Genomic DNA, 16856 nt, shown 5'->3' with positions numbered 1-16856 from the left:
TTTTGGATCGTGCTGCATGACAGTTGTTCCTTGTGATGACGATGAGAAGTAAATATGTGACCCTTGGGCAGGGCAGTTTTATTGTGTGTTTTGTATTATATTATAATGCCACTCCACTACTACTACGGTTGTAATAATTATCGAACTTAGTCTGTAAGGTTTGAAACAACTGGTTTGTAAACTAAGTTATCGTAAGACTTTCGCTGTTTTTACTCTGGTATTGATATTTGAATAAATGTTGTAATACGGCAATGACTCTGTAATGTAATCCTGCTCGGAAATCGTGGATGATTCGGGGTTCCCCGAGGACACCCGACAGACTTCTTAAGTTACCAGGAACATATGCCTAGTTGTCAAAGGTCGTTGGACAGTGACAAGTGCATGTGGGTCCTATAATTTAGGAGGTTCTGCCACATAAAGTCAAACAGGTCTGACTTCTGAGCTGCCTTGAAGCCAAATGCAGTTCTTGCTATTCTGCAAGTTTTGTATTTAGCAGAAGTGAAATAATGTTGTGACATCAGTGGCACCACTAGAAGCTTCAGTTCTAGCTGACACAGGTGAAAGCATTAAGCATTCATTATTTCTTTCCTCTTTTAAAGACAAGAAAATAATATGAATGTCGTGTTTTATGTTTTTAAGGTAGCAGAAAAAGAAGGGTTGAACAGAAACATGTGATGTTGAGCAGAGCAGGAGGTGTTCGGAATCAGTTTCATAGCTTGTCCTTTGACATGGCCAGAGATCAGGCAAAAGAGATTTCACACATAAAAAAACTTCAGTCAAGGTAGGCACCACTTGATAAGACTTATGCTCTTACATATAATTTCTATTCTCCATGCAAACTTGTTTTCATAGCTTCATGGTATTCTTTTCCAATTACCACCTCATGTAAAATGTAATCATTTCATATAGGATTTTTTGAGGAGGGGGGGGGGGGGGGTGAAAAACAATGTCTAGGTTGTAAGAGTTATATGGGCTATGCCATATGCCATTAAGTGAATGAAGGGGCATTTGGAATTGTAGTATATACTAACAAAGGGCTTCCTATATTGTCATCATCAATTTGAGGTATGAAGAAAAGGCCTTGTGTAAAAAGTAATCATTTTATCAAGGATTTTTTGAGGGGGGTGGGTGAAAAACAAAGTCTAAGTTGTAAGAGTTATATGGGCTATGCCATATGCCATTAAGTGAATCAAGGGGCATTTGGAATTGTAGTATATACTGACAAAGGGCTTCCTATATTGTCATCATCAATTTGAAGTATGAAGAAAAGGCCTTGTGATTTCATTTATAGAGTGAATTTTAATTTAGCTTGTGCGGATATTATTTATTGCAGTGATTATGAACATTTCATAGTTATAACATGATCTTCGTTGCTACGATGCATTTTTGACAGGATGCGGTTTCTGAGAATAACTTTCCCCAATAATGCTTATGGATGCTGTTGGGATGGATGAATGTGCCATTGGAACATGGCCTCAGCATACAAGGTTTCACTCACACGATGCTGCTTGAATGGAGCTCAGTCTCACAGAGTTCAAGGCTAGGTGCTGAAGTCATATAGCAATTGTGTATGATTATTCTAAATCTCTTTTAGAAGGAATGTATAGCTGCTTGTCTTATGTGAAATAATTAAAAATGGAGTAAGCTATCAATACATTTGACTTACTATTGTTTGAGCTGGAAAAAATTTGAGGCTTAATGCATCTTATGCTTATTAGTGCATTATTAGTGCTCTGTTTTATTAAGAAGAACTAAAATTGACTAGCTCAATTTAGCTGTCAAGTACTACTATAATTTAAATGTCAACGTTGGTATTTAATTTCACAGTATTGTTATCTTATCGTGCGATCCGTGTGTTTTTAGAGCCTCTTTGGCAGGGTTCCTGCAGGGGCTTCAGCTCCGGCTCCTGCAAGAGCTGTGCCAAACGTCTGTTTTGGAAAGGGCTCCGCATGGGAGCCGGTCAAGAGCCGGAGCCATTTTTTGCCTGCGCAGGAGAAGCCTAAAAAACGAGCTTCGCGCGGCTCCTTACTGTGGGTTCACGTCGTCTAGTGCGAAGGAGCCGTTTTGTCAAACGTTTTCCAGAACGGCTTCAGCTCCTCCAGAGAAGCTGCTCCTTCAGATGAGCCAGAGCCAGAGCCATAGAGCCCTACCGAGCAGGCCCTTAATACAAAAGTTTAGTTGTCCCGTAGCAATATACAAGCATGCTATCTAGTATATAAATAAGCGTATATCTGTTACACCTAAAAAATGTGGAGGGGTTTCGTCAAACTGCCTTGGTGCGCGCGTCACTGGATCCGATACGAGTTTCCACGCGTGTGAAGAATATTTATATATTTACTATTATTATGATGTGAGTGATATAAAAAATATCATATAAGTAACTCATGTGTTAATGATACAGTCTAAGATGCCATATGTAAGAATGGTAAATATGTAAATGGCCCCACGCGTTGGGGGCCTGCGCGGCAGCGGCAACGACGGCCAGGACGCGCTCACGTCTCTGCGCCCGTGTGCGTGGTCGAGCCGGAGCTAACGCCTGACGACGCGGTTGAGAAGACCGGCGGCGCGCGCACACTCGATACCTTGGATCCAGCGGTAGCAGTCGCCGTCCACGACCGCGAGCTCGTCGCACCGCACAACCACCGCGAGGCCTGCCGCGGAGCGCGCTGCTGGCGAGGCGCACATAGAAGAGCTCCTTAGAGTGGCGGAGGATGGTGGTGACGATGAAGTCCATCTCGTACATGGCCAGCACCAGACCCTACTGCAGGCGCTGCTCTCCCGAGGCCCCCTCTCCGAGCGCGACTTCCGTGCCGTCTACGCCGCTATCTCCGGAAAGACCCCGGTAAGCTATCCGCCTGCCCTGTATCCTACTATCACCACTCGCAGCCCAACTGCTCGACGAAATGCTCCTGTAGCCTGTGGAGTTAGCCTATGTAGTCATGACATTCTGTGGCCTTTTCCATGTCCACTGAAATACCTCGGCAGCAGATGCAAAAGACAGGGACGCAGTAGAAAGGTTTCAAGAATTCCTCGGTAGCAGCCCAAGTTGATTGACATGTTGCCTGACTGACTGCCTTTCAGATAAACAACCCAAGTTGATTAATTAATACTATCCTTTCTTTATGGATAAGCACACATGTAAACTGCTAATTTGCTTGATAACTTAATTACGTTTCTGAACTGAATTAGGTCCTCACAAAAGTTCATAAAAGTTGGCTACAACCAATGCAGAACCATTTTTGTATTTCTATCGACTGCTTTCTGTGGATGCAATAATAGCAGTTATCGTATTTCTGCAGTAGCTAGCGTTCCTATCCATTTCAAAACTGTAGTATTGTAGCCAGGATGTATGCCCGACAGTACTCCTGGACTTAATTCTTAATATATTCGTCTAAGCTGCAAGTCACGTGCATCGTCACATGAGAAAAATCCCAGTGTAAGGCACGGGCACATGTCTAGTTGAAAAAAAAATCTTCTTTTTAGCTATGATCTTGAGTTTTCTTTGTGACCACGCAAGCCATCTTTAGCACGGTCATAGTCATGTGTTCTTAAGTTCTGAGTGGTACATCGAGGACAATTGGCCTTGGAGTTGTTTCAAACCTACACAGAAGCGCTTCTTCTTAAATACATACCGTGGACCAATCTTTATTTTTACCGTAGGTAGAGTTTTTTTTTTCTCTCTCTCAGGACCAAGCAAGTGCTAATGCCCCTGCCCTAGTCTCCTTTAAAGCCATTCTCAGTGTAGAGTTTTGTAATGTTGTTTTATAAAAATATACAATGCAGTAAAATATAGATGAAACAATCAATTACGGTGTGAAGTTTCAACTTTTTATTTCATATAGATATAGATATTTAATTCTATGACTCATCTAGACTTGGAAAACCAAGCCAAGAGAATTTTATCTACATGAAACTCACATTTTCCTTCTCTTTTCAAAACATTGTTGTCCTAAATTTTTAGTATAGGTTTGTGCACACACAAGGTAAGTACATCATCACTAATTTGCTTTAGCTTTGCCACTAACATTGGTTTAAGAATTTATTGATAACTGTCTCCTCAAAATTTGTGAAAACCCACACAAACCTCGTCATTTGTCATCCATCATCATCACCCTGCTGATGATGCTACCCAGCCCGCTCGAGATAAAAATGAGAGGGGGAGATCGGAGTTGAACATGAGAAGGTGGAGATTTGAGTAAAAAAGGATATCGAGAAAAGAAAATTAATTTCAAGAACGATACATGTAAATGTGTTTTTGTCCTCCTCCTTTATTCTTTCACCAACAAATCGTTCCCAAGGTGAAAGTGTACAGCACAACCACGGTACACATTAACAAAATAATAATAGTAGTAATAATAATAATAATAAATTAACAAAAAAAATAATGATCAATAATTAGCTCTGTGAGGGCGTTCGGCTGATCCACTCTTGACTGATTTTGGCTGATTATAGTGTTCTGTGAGAGAGAATAAGCTAAATCGAAACGAGCTGAAAGTTGTTCAGCCGAACACCCCAATCCGATCCCAGTACCGATGAGGGAAAGCTAGTCCACCTTGCTGGTCTTGTTGCACCCGGCGCCAGCGCCTGCGTCGCCGTCCATCTCCTGCTGCTGTCCCGGCGCCCTCTTGGCCACGACCACCTCGCCGCCGTCCGTCTCCTTCCGTCCCGGCAACACCTTATTGGCCTGCGTCAGCTCGCCGACCACGATGCCCCTCAGCATCTGGAGCTCCATCCGGTGCGCGGCCAACTCCCCGGACTCCATCGCCGCCACCTTCTTCGCTATGGCCCGCTGAATCATGGCCCGCACCTGCTCCTGCAGCCCGACGCCGAGGCCGACGGCCTCGTCCGCCACCGCGGTGCCGTCGGGCCGAAACGCGACGGTGGTCACGGCGACGCCGTGCTCGCGCGCCACGTCCCGCGCCTCGGACACCAGCTCCGCGTGCTTCGCCGCGAACAGCGCCTCCTTCTCCTGCTCGGGCACCGGGGCGACGTCGGCGGGTTTCTCGGCGCCGGCGGGAGCCATACCTCTCGTTGGCGCTTGTCGATGATACGATTCCCGCGCTCTTGCTTTTTCTCTCTCTTCTGCGTGATTTATATGATAATGATGCAATGTAAATTGAAGGATTATGGGCGCACTCGATATATATAATCCGCGATTAGATCGTGTTTGACTAGTTAACCACACGATTAACGACTCGTTGTTGGTAAGGATTCCGAGTGTAATTACGGTTAGTATTCAAAAGACAAATTAATATTCTTTATTAAGTATTTACAAATACATTAATTCCCGATAAGAAAAAAATAAATTAAATGCTATAAAAAATCATTAAAACGCACGCACACCTAGACGGAGAAGACTGCAAAGCCAGGCACCGGCCTGGCCCATACTCTCTGGTCTGGGCCCTTCAGGCCCACTCCAGGATGAAGTCGGCCTGGTCCAATAAAGCCGCCGGCCTCGCCTCGCCCGCCTGCAACCAGCTAAGGACAGGGCGGAGGGGAGGAAGGAGACGGAGAGAGGTGGAGGTGGGATTCGCCATGGACATCATCACGCAGCTGCAGGACCAGCTCGACGAGATGGCCGTGCTCGCCGTCAACACCTTCGGCACGCTGCAGCGGGACGCGCCGCCCGACCGCCTCTCCAGCAGCTACCCGGACCCACTCAACCCCAACCCTAAGCCCGAGGACGACTCCAAGCCCCAGGTCCAGGCCCAGCCCGGCGCGCCGCCGCCGCCACCGCCGCCGGCGCAGGCGCAGGCGCAGCCACCCGCGCCTGACCTCTCCGAGCAACCTAAGGCCATGAGCCACGCCCTCGTCCTCGCGGCCAAGAAGGTTGATACCCTGCCCCTCTTCTCTTCTCTTCTCGGCCTCGCCACCTGCTCGACCAAATGCCTGCCCGAGGATTCCAAAATGTCTCTGTGGTTTACGGAGAAAATTTCAGCTTGCCTTGTAGTTTCCCTTGTCTCACGTCTGATGCTGCGAACAAGTGAAGGACTAGCTGCTTAATTTTACTTGCTTGCCTGCGTTCTGTGGAGTAAGGCCTAGAAATGACAAAACCACCACTGAAACTGTGTTGCCACTTACTAGTCTTCATCTCTTGCTTATCCATTGCATAAGAGTTTTACTCCAACAGTTGTACAGACGGTAGAGTGATGCATTATGCATACGACAGTCATGTTTCCCACAAAAGATATAGTGGGTGGTATAGTGATTCTGACTAACAACACGACAGTCATTTTTCCCAGAAAAGATCAATCTGTTCTTTGTGTTGATCATAGTTGAAATGTGTTGGAACAAAGACCATTCCTTTGTCCTAGCAAACTTTTGTTCAAAAATGTGCTTGCTGTGATTGCTTTCAACATGGCCTTCTATGCAGTTTGATGCACTTGTTGCGGCATTGCCACTATCATCAGAAGAGGATCAAGTGAAAAGAATCCAAGAGCTACAGGTAGATATCAGTCAGTCAGATTAATTTATTAATCACTGTTTTTTCAAGGATGGGCATCTGTCAAACTCCTACATTAAATTGTATACAAATTTGAAATTTGCAGGCAGAGAATGAAGTCGTGGGATTGGAGCTCCAGAAGCAACTTGAAGCTGCTGGTAACATGATCCTCAGTTCCTCACTATTTAGAGTTCATACATGTAGGTGGAGTTCTTAGCATGATATGGCTAATTACTGATATGGTGCACCTCATTGCTTTACAGGAAGGGAGTTGAAGCAGGTTGAGGTGCTGTTCAATGAAGCAACCGACAATTGTATAAATTTTAAGAGGCTAGATTAATTATATTAATGTAAGTTCAGATGAATTTCTTCGACAACCTCTCAGTGCACTATCAATGTTAATTTTCGTTATAAAAAAATGTTAATTTTATTTTTATTTGGTTCCAACAGTTACTGCTTGGTTTTGCATATATATGGCCAACATTACAAGTGTTGGAAACCGATTTAGCTCATAAGATAAGATGGTTTTTAGGTGTACGACATATGTAACTTGAGCATATGCCATATGATCTAACTTCAATTTTTCCATGAGGCACCGTTTGTGTTGACTAAAATCCAATATCTACCATAACAGGTTTGCTGAAAGGAACTTATTCTCATGAATGGATGAGTGTGGAGAATGAATGCCAGTAGAAACTTCATTCTATCTTTTCAAATTTTCTACTTGTTAACTCTGTAAACAATAATTCCAATTCTGTCTCATATGGCTTTTGTGTACTGATGTTCTGAAAGGACTTGTTGGATTAGGATTAACCTTTGTTGTAAGGTACAATGTTTCTAGTATCAACTTGGTATCATTTCACGCCAGAATTGTGCTTTAGTTTTGTTTGTTTAATGGATCTGCTACCTGCCTTCATTTGGGATTTCTCTAGACATATAAATGCTAAATGTTCATTGGAATTCTAGCAACTCTGATTCTGTAATCCTGCTCACATAATGGACAAATAAAAAAAAAACACGCATCATCATCCCCTACAATCTTATTCAGATCCATCGTTCAGCGCCGCGGCAGTCCCTCTTCCTCCCATGCATCCATCTCAAGCATATTTGCAGGTGCCAAGACCTGCAAGAACACCAGCCGTGTCAGCCCCCAACACAGTTGACAAACACCGAGACGCTCACAGCAAGGCAATCTACTCACTGGGGTCAGTGATGGTGATGAGGCCGGTGCCGTTGAAGAAGCAGTTCCACGAGTTCCTGCCCCGGGCCTGGTAGTAGGCGTTCATGGCCACGGACGCCCGTGACAGGAGGCCGGCCGGCCGGGCGCAGCCGCCGGTGCCCTGGATGGCGCCGCAGTCGCTCTCGGAGCAGGCGAACTCCAGGTTGCCCCGCAGCGCCGCCTCATCCACCGACGGCTTGGCGACGCACCATGTCTTGCTTCTATGGCGCAAGGTTTCTGCTGCTACCGCTACTGCTGAAGATGGGATTTATCAGTGTCAGGTTAGTGAATAAGCTGTGGAATTTATCAGTCCCTGATTACTACAACTTGGCTGCCAGCCAAAATGAGAGACTCTTTACCGTCAGTGTGAAGCACTGATAGTGCGAGGGCGACGAAGATGGCGAGGAATGTGACGTTGGGTGATGCCATCTCTTCAGGCTTCTAGATCAGAGACTGCAAGAAGAAGCCTGTCTTCCTGTGTGGTTTTGTTGCAAATGCAAGCGATGTGTGTGTGTTTTGGCAGAGAACAATAGAACATGACCAAGAATTGGTTGCAGTCTGATCAAATTTATAGGGAGGAAGAAGAAGATGAACCGGAACAAGCAGCAGCAGCACAAAGGGCGTGTGCAGCAGAAACGGTTGGTTTTATCGCGTTTTATGGCCACATTTACACTGAGACTGTAACGGAATTGCCACACATTTAGTATTCCATCATCAAAAGGATATAATCAGTGACGTGAAGCTGAACAGCAGCAGTGTTAACCAAATGTCTTTGTGTTACAGCCAAATGTTTGCCTTGCATTTCCTTTTATTTATTTTTCACCATTGCAACACAACACACACACACACACACACACATACGTGCCTTGCTGAGCTTCCTCTAGTATATATACTTATTACAAACTAACATGACAAGAACCAAACAAATAGAATCAGTCGAAAACTAAAACCTTTTGTCACAAATGAAACGTTGGTTCATGCAAATTCGAGATGAAGGGGACTCGACCTTGACTCGTTGCTTGTTACATGTTCGTTTGACGTTCTGTACATTTTGACGGCGAGTAAGCTATGTTCTTGTTTTTTTCCCCACATGGCCTCTGTTTTAGAATTAACCATTTCATCCTGAATATAGCCTCAGCTTTGACCGTATCGGCTGTCGACAAATCGGGCATCTGGTGAGGCTCTCCCCACACTCCCTGCAGGTCTGTTGCTCGTATGCACAAAATGCACAAGAAAATTAGGATATAAATGAGGTTTTTCTTTTCCTTGGTTTCTAAAGGTTGCAATTGCATTGCATTTGTAATAAATAATGGAAAATAGAAGCTCTGAATCTGTCCTCACCATATGGCCACATCCGAATGCTAGATCCTTGGCATTGGTCAGGCATATTGGGCACACCTGCATCAACAACACACAGACATTGTGTGGTCAGGCCACGAGTTTGCAGCAAACTCAAGAAGAAATTTGAATTCGACCGCCCTGCATTACACACGCTGGCTCATCTGACCTGATCATCTCTTGGCGCTGCGGCGGCGCCAACATTGCTGGCTCCCCTCCTCAACGACGACTGCCTCTGCGCGTGCGGCAGAGGCGGCGGCGCAGGGGACATTCTCTTGGCGTTCCCCGTGGATCGCCTGCATGCGTTCAGGTTCAGGTTCAGACACCACAGAGATTCTATGTTCAGAAAGCTAGCTTCAGACTACTTGTCAAGGCATATGGAGATGGAGGTCCATGACCATGAGCGCATTCTGCAACGCATGCATTACCCCAGGATGCCGAGCTCCATGGTGGCCTTGTACTGGATGGGCACCTCCATGAGCGCGGCGAGCGCGAACGCCGACTCCTTCTGCTGCGCGGTGGCTGCCCGAGACATGATGGAGGTGAAGTTCACGAACTGCATTCAGTGAGGGTACGGTGTCACGTGTTGTGTTTGGCATCTGAACTGAAATCGACCTGAGCATGGTTCATCTTCAGAGCTGATGAGCTCGGATGTGGATGCCGGAGGTTCCGGAGCTAGCTAGCAGCTGGTATTCAGTTCACCTGGAAGTTGTCGAAGTCGCGCGCGGGGAGCTTGTCGTCGAACCTGCGCATGTCGTCCCAGGGCCCGTCCCCGACCCCAACCAGCACAATGGACAGCGGGTAGGAGCTTGCCATGACAATGGAGTCTACCGTTCTCTTCTCCTGCGGGCTGAGGCCGCCGTCACCGGTGTCGACACTCCTGGTCACCTGCCCGTCCGCGACGATGACGAGCACATGGTACTGCCCTCCGCTGCTGTCCACGATGTCCACGGCCGCCTCCACGATGGGCGCGAACGACGTCGGCCCCGAAAGCCTGAGGTGCGTCACGATCTTGCGGTAGCAGGCTAGGACCTCCTCGAAGCCGTGGCACGGCGAGTTGTCCGGGTGGAAGCTGAACACGTTGTAGTCATGGGTGGTGGCTGCAGATGCATGCAAGAAGACTGTTCATCGAGGAGAACAAAAGGACAGCGACACGAGAACGACGCCCGCCATGGGCAGCGTGGAGCTCACCGTCGCCGAAGCCGAAGCAGGGGATGAGGTTGTCCTCGTCGAAGGGAGCCAGCGTCTTGCCGATGATGCTGATGGCCTGCTCGTAGGGGTTGGGCGTCGTGTCGCTGATCCGGTGCAGGCTCTGCCCGCCGAACGACTGCTTCCCTGTCCACTCGTTGCTCTTGGTGAAGTCTATGCCCAGTATCAGGTTCGACGACTCCAGACCCTGCTCCCGCAGCGCCGCCGCCACCTGCAAACACCATGCCAACAATTGACAACCTGGTTTATCGGTTTGCAACTTGCAAGCAGTGCCATCGACAGGCACGCTGGAGCTAGCTCGATGATGGAGATGGATCGGCGGCTGGAACCTGATCAAGCGACGTGAAGGTGTCGGGTATGTACGAGTACTTCTTGGACAGCATCGCCCTCCGGTGCCCGCCGGCTGCGGCGGCGGTGGCGTCGTAGGCCGACGGCTGCCGGGTGAGACCCCGGGGCCGGTGCCTCGTGCCCTGCTGCCCCTGCGCCGGCGGCCTTCCCCCAGACCGCCGGTGGAGCAACGCGCTGAGCACGCCGCCCATGCGCCGCAGACGACGAGGCAGCTGCCGCCGCCGCTGACTGATGATGGCAGCCTGCTGGCCCGCAGTAACATGCGACGGAACACCTTGCAGCGGCAATCGATCGAGACGCCGTGCGCGGCGAGAGGGATCAATCCGCGGCTCGATCGCACGCGAGGAACACGAACAATATTCGGACGAGCAGACGACGGCACGGCAGCGGGCAGAGGGAGATGATAAAGCTGCAGCTGAAAGGAAGGACGGATGTGGAGTAATTATTCTGTCAAGCGAAAGAGATTGTGTGGAAGCTGCAATGAAGCTTCTTGAGCTCTTTCCCCGCTCTGGTTGATGGTTGTAGGGGAAGCAAGGAGAAGGACGGATCGAGAGGAAAGCTACCTAGCTCTTTATTCCATGCTCATCTTTGCTGTCTGAGAAGTGGAAGAGAACCCACGGTCACGCCACCACGCACCGCAGGCTCGCTACGGCCTCCCGTGGTTTTTGCCGCGATGATACCACTCAACGCTCAGGCTAACTCCAACACACCACACTCGCTCTGGGTGTCAGCCCCGTGGTCCACGTACACAGCGAATTAACCTCCGGTTCACGTAGAACAGTGGTCCTACCGTCCTACGGCGCACTTAGCTAACTAGTAGATCATAGCTAATATTAATTGCTATTATCTAGTTTGGTTCAACTAGTAAATCTATTTACATCGAAGAAGTTAATTATTAACAGGTAACTATTACCTTTATAGATCCAAACATGACCTTAATTAGTTGCACGAAGTACTTCATCTGACAAAAGTTTCAAGTGCCCACTCTGTGTATGCAGTATGCGTTACGGTACAGGGTGTGATGACCCTATCACGCATTTTCATAGAGTTGAGAGGAAAGGAATAAAAAAGGTTCCAACAAAAATAGTTGTTTTTTAGTAGAACGCTAGAGAGGAATAGCTTCACGTCCTGTCCGACCTATGTGGGCGCAATTTCTTAGTTGATCGACAGCAAATGACATTAACAACTTGTATTGAGTCTACTCTCGTGCGTCTTATGTAATTATCATAGCCAGTGAGGCCAGATCATATAGATCGATCCATGGCTCACTAGCTATGGGCCCAATTACATCTTTCATTTGATGGTACGAAATATGTTTGTTCCATGTAATCTTGAAACATTTTCGTTCTTTTGATCAATTAAAGCTTTTAAAAACAAGAACTTGCTATATTTCAGGTGCCACCCTAGAGTGCCTAAAGGGTGTGCTGGTGGGCGACCATGACGCACCCATTTTCCCGGACCTTCTTCATGGCTTCATAGATGTACATTCCCGCCCGATGCTTTTATTCGATTACCAAATCTTCCCTGTATTTCTTTCTCTCCTCCGGGTTCAAGTTCATTAGCTTTTCATGAGTGTTTGGTATATCGTAACCCGTGATGGTTCTCTCTGTAATAAGCATCGGAGAGAGATAGATAATACCCTTGCCCAATTCCTTGCTTACATAGGCCTGCATCCTGCAAGGAAAAGTCATCATGGTATTATTAGTTTGTTCCTAAAGTACCTATAGCGATACAGTGGTGTCAAAGTCGTAAGTAACTTATAGGGCAAATAAGGTGACTTGGGCGACGTCGAGGTCCTTTCACCACAAGAGTCTATGCATGTCATGGAAATCTACAATGACTTGACCATCCGTGGGCGTGTGGAAGTACTCCGCCGGAATCTTGATCACGAAGTTTTCCAGGCCCACTTTCGCCACTTCCATGTACCACAGATGGAACCTCCTTACCTCCCACTTCTCTTCAAGGAGGTCGCCCAAGGTCAACATGAACTTCCCAGGCACGTAGTTTCTGGGGCAATCATCCGACTGGGGCCAAAATGACGATGGTATTTTTGTCCTGTAACACCGGGGCTTGAGATGTTAGGGAGTGGAAAAAGCAGCTAGCATCCTGAAATGAATTATAGATTGACTATGCTTGCTAGTAGCATACCTTTCAAACGTAGTTGAGTATGGGTGCTCGTCGGCTGTTTGATAGGCCACCCAACTCGACTTGGTGTGGTTCGGGGGTATGGCCTCCTCTTCATCTGCAGGCTTCCTCGGCGGGGGAGGACATTGGTTTGAGCCTTGCTTCGAACCACTTGTAAGCGGTGGTGTCACATCGCACGATGCTGCCCCTGCGCTTCTCAGTGGACTGCTGTTGTCGGGAGGCGGACTGCCTAGAGGACTACTGCCTGGGCCACCAGCATTGTCGTTGTCATCGTCGTCGCCGTCGTCGTTGTCACCTGGGGTCACCCGGGGGAGACGACAACAGGTGTGAGGGCTGTGACACCGACGTCGGCATATCCAAGACAATGTCGCTCTTGTTCCATAGCACACGCATGTCGATAGTAGCATCGATGAACCTGTACCCCTCTTCAATGGGAATGCCGATTTCATCCTCGTCAAAATCTTTGTTGGTCCATGTCACGTCGACCCGGGCATAGTCGGGCGAGATCGGCTTACCATCGTACATGGCGCCGCTTTCAGGTGGCAGTGCCACTCCCGTGGCCACGTCCTTCTTCCTCTGTGCCCTGCCGAAGGGCACATGGAGCGTGCAGGTCATTGGTTCCATGATGTTGTTGACCGGGTACCTTGGGAGTTGTTCGGTCCCCGTCACCATCTGCCCTTGTACGGTGGCTTGACCCTGTGGCGGCAACACGCCAGCCTGGCAAAACATCTGCGTCCTCAGCTCCACCATCTTGGGGTCGGTGCTCATGAAAGCGTCTTGTATCTTCCCCATGATCATGTCCTTGGCTGCCTCATCGTGGCCTTTCTAGAGGAGCCCTTCCTTGTACCTCTGCCTCGTGTGGTAAGAGTTGGCGTTGGATTGCTAGGCCTCCATGTCCTTCCAGCTCTGCCCTGAGGAAACCCCATGGACTCGGCCGCGGTGCTCAGGGTTTCCCAGCACCTCGGTTAGTACGTCCCTCTCTTAGCGAGGTTCGAACGACCCGCTCTTCTCGACCGCAGAGACTTCCAAGATCCTCTTCTCCACCTCCTCGACCTTCAGCTCGTTGTGCTTGCACTACACCACGACACACATTTGCCTACACTTATCTGTTGGCAAATGATTGGTTTTGACAACACACTATGTGTTGGTAATTGTACAACCTTTTTAAAGTCACGTAAACTGTCGGCAATGATGTTGTATGGCTACATATTAACTGTCGGCATTTCTCTTAGGACAATAAAACTGTCGGCAAATGTTTTTAGACAGAATAAGTGTCGGCGTTTCCTAAACAAGCCAACTATTTAAGTGTCGGCGAAAAGATATACGGTCTTGCCCAGATCTCGATTTTACATCTTTTGAGCGTATGCACGCGCGGAGTCATAGCCGGATGGAGTCGTAGCCCACGCAAAGGGAAATCCAATCCAACCTGCTCTCTCTCTGCTGCCCCTCACATGTTGCCGCCTCCCACGCCAGCGCCAGCGCCCGTGGCCGCCCCCTCCTCTCCTCCCACCGGTAGCCGGCCCCTCCCCTCCTCTCCTCCCGCCGGCGGTCGGCCCCGGCCCCTCCCCTCCTTGCCCCGCGCCGCCCCGGAACCGCCTCGGATCCACCACGCCACCCTGGATCCGCCGCCTCCTCTCCTCCCGCCGGCGGCTGGCCTCGGCCCCTCCCCTCCTTGCCCCGCGCCGCCCCGGATCCGTCGCCTCCCCTCCTCCCGCCGGCGGCCGGCCCCTCCCCTCCTCTCCTCCCGCCATGGCCGGCCCCGGTCCCTCCCCTCCTTGCCCCGCGCCACCCCGGATCCGCCACCTCCTCTCCTCCCACCGGCGGCCGGCCCCTCCCCTCCTCTCCTCCCACCGGCGGCCGGCCCCGGCCCCTCCCCTCCTTGCCCCGTGCCGCCCCGGATCCACCGCCTTGGATTTACTCGATTCGTTCGCATCCCCCAATGCGGTTCGATCCAACTGGTAAGGTTTTACTCGATTGGTTCTTAGTTTTTGCTGCTCGATCAGCTCGATTGATGTGCGATTTTCTCTGTGATTTGATTGAGGGATTGGTTGGTGCCTATAGGCAGGAAGGAGCGTGATGGCCAAGACGAGCTCATTCAAGCTGGAGCACCCCCTCGGTTCGTATAATGTTCCCCATGCCCCTTTTAGGTTTTGTGGTTCTGTAGAAAACCATTGATCTCTGCTGCTTGCTTGTTGGGGGCTTGGACGATTGACTGTAGTACAGATTTAGGAGGGTAATTTTGCGGATTGGTAGTACTCTGAGGAACTAAATAGCTATCCATCTAGTTGAATATATTTATAATCAGTCGTGATTGGTGGAGTTTCCTTATGTGATTTGCTTTGATTTGTGGGCAAGCTTGCCTCTCTTCAAAAGCTAGCAACTGCAGATTAAATTATACATATCTCGTGCCAAAATTTTTGAGCAGCCAATGATTATTGTGGGATTATGTATTTGGTGTTGATTGGGTAGAAGTAATATGTGACTACAATATGTACTTTGACTTAGCGTTCTGCCATTCAAGTTTGTGTTAGACAGTGATATTCAGTAGTTGTACATGATACAAGTAGCTAGTCAACTTGAAAATCTAAAGTGATCATTGGGTTTGTCGTATAAGATTTTTTCTAAAGTGGTTCCTTATCTAGAGGATCATATATTTGAGATTTACTTACTAATTTCTATGAATCACATAATACATTTGACTCAGAAGAAGTTTGTACCCTCACAAGACTTTGGGCAGCTGTAAAATGCGTTTTAACATGAAGCTGCAATTGTCTCTTTTAAAACTGTATTTGGTATTGTAAGGTTGCTGATGGTTAACAATGTGGTCATGCCCTTGATAAGTTACAGGGCAATCTGATTTTATTGTGCTTTGTCCTAAGTTGTTACTATTTCCTAGTTGATTTTACAAAAAGAAAAAAACTATCTTATATGGTTGAATTGACATGAGTTGGTTGAGCTGGTTTCTATCAGTTGATTGACATGTGTGCCCTACTTGACATGGATAATAATAGTTTTTCTGCTTTTCCTTAAGAAGCTGATAAGATAAAATCTGTACTTGATAACATTTCATGACTCTATTAGTTTGAGTTCTCTTTGGACAAAGACAATTCTATGTCTCAGCTAGCTATAATTTCCAACATGTTCTCAGTCGCTATGGCCTTGTTCCATCATTTCCATGTGAGACAATTTAGCTTTTTATTCAGTTTACATCACTGAACCCTTAATCTGACATGCCTCGTGTTGCAGAGAAGAGGCAGTTTGAGGCTAACCAAATCAGAGAGAAGTACCCTAACAGAATTCCAGTAAGCTTCTACCCTCCTGTCTGCACTGCTTCTTTCTTCTTGATCACTTTGATCCAATTTATGACAATATTTTATAATGCAGGTGATTGTCGAGAAATTCTAGAATTGATAAATCACAGAAGGAGGTTGGGATTAGACCATAGCTCTGCCATTTCCTTCTTCCTTCCTTCCTGCACCTCCATAGCCTCCAACAGAGCTAAATCCACGATGAATTCTTGTCCGCCACCTCCGTGTCGCCTTGCTAATCCAAGTTGCTAATCCAACAGAGCTAAATCCATTTGACATGCCTTTTGATTTTATAATTGCTTATTTTTAGGTGATTCTGGCTCTTCTCCACCAAGGCAATCTGATGTTGACTCTACTAACAGGACGGTATGGCTCTTCAGTTGTTTTAGTTACCTTAAAGCACATCTATTTATTGATAACAGTTATACTAGCCTTACTCTATTTTACTTGCTGTTGGACTTGGAATGTTCTCCCATGCATGGCTTTCATCATTAGTTTTTTTTGGTAAAATATGTTTGCAGAAAGATATATCCTCATGCAAAGATAGGTAGCTGAACATTTAAACAACCAGATATTGGACAGGTCAGTAGAGAATTTGTATGTCTTTTTAGAGAATGCTCGTGTGATGGTCTTGGCTGCAACAGTCTCGTTAATTAATTGGTTACACTCAGGTTTGGGGTACTTCCAGTTGCACACTGTCTGCTCTTCCTTATTGGGGAATAGGAGCACTAATAGCAGCATTCTAGTGTAGTACTGGTATCTCAAGCTCACGGTTGGTGCTTTTGGTTTTGTAGGCATCTTCGCGTGCTGGATCTGATTGAAGATTACCTTGAGGATAAAGAGGACG

At 47.7% G+C, this 16856-nt stretch overlaps 3 protein-coding genes across 4 annotated transcripts; 1 reads left to right on the top strand and 2 right to left on the bottom strand.

Moving 5' to 3' along the window:
• The first annotated feature begins 5452 nt into the window (after window positions 1–5452).
• LOC136476538 (mediator of RNA polymerase II transcription subunit 21) lies at window positions 5453–7358 on the top strand. Its single transcript, XM_066474415.1, has 5 exons — window positions 5453–5829; window positions 6374–6445; window positions 6549–6600; window positions 6706–6792; window positions 7077–7358. Exons 1-4 carry the CDS (start codon window positions 5536–5538, stop codon window positions 6780–6782), a joined length of 495 nt encoding a protein of 164 aa, XP_066330512.1. The 5' UTR covers window positions 5453–5535; the 3' UTR covers window positions 6783–6792; window positions 7077–7358.
• Window positions 7359–7429: 71 nt separating this feature from the next.
• LOC136476542 (major pollen allergen Ole e 10-like) lies at window positions 7430–8312 on the bottom strand. 2 transcript variants are annotated; one of them, XM_066474419.1, is made up of 3 exons: window positions 8021–8312; window positions 7644–7916; window positions 7430–7565 (listed from the first exon to the last, which is right to left on the bottom strand). In XM_066474419.1, the coding sequence occupies exons 1-3, from the start codon at window positions 8088–8090 to the stop codon at window positions 7540–7542; spliced, it is 369 nt and encodes a 122-aa protein (XP_066330516.1). In that variant the 5' UTR covers window positions 8091–8312; the 3' UTR covers window positions 7430–7539. The 2 variants fall into 2 exon arrangements, with proteins under 2 accessions (XP_066330516.1, XP_066330517.1); XM_066474420.1 differs by having other exon boundaries at window positions 7644–7913.
• Window positions 8313–8432: 120 nt separating this feature from the next.
• Window positions 8433–11153, bottom strand: LOC136476532 (E3 ubiquitin-protein ligase RGLG4). Its single transcript, XM_066474402.1, has 7 exons — window positions 10538–11153; window positions 10191–10419; window positions 9702–10099; window positions 9428–9555; window positions 9169–9295; window positions 9003–9059; window positions 8433–8865 (listed from the first exon to the last, which is right to left on the bottom strand). Exons 1-7 carry the CDS (start codon window positions 10745–10747, stop codon window positions 8779–8781), a joined length of 1236 nt encoding a protein of 411 aa, XP_066330499.1. The 5' UTR covers window positions 10748–11153; the 3' UTR covers window positions 8433–8778.
• Window positions 11154–16856: the final 5703 nt, after the last annotated feature.

This window comes from Miscanthus floridulus, chromosome 8 (assembly GCF_019320115.1).
Source record: "Miscanthus floridulus cultivar M001 chromosome 8, ASM1932011v1, whole genome shotgun sequence".
NCBI classification, from domain to species: domain Eukaryota; kingdom Viridiplantae; phylum Streptophyta; class Magnoliopsida; order Poales; family Poaceae; genus Miscanthus; species Miscanthus floridulus.
This window is presented reverse-complemented; position numbering and strand designations above follow the sequence as displayed.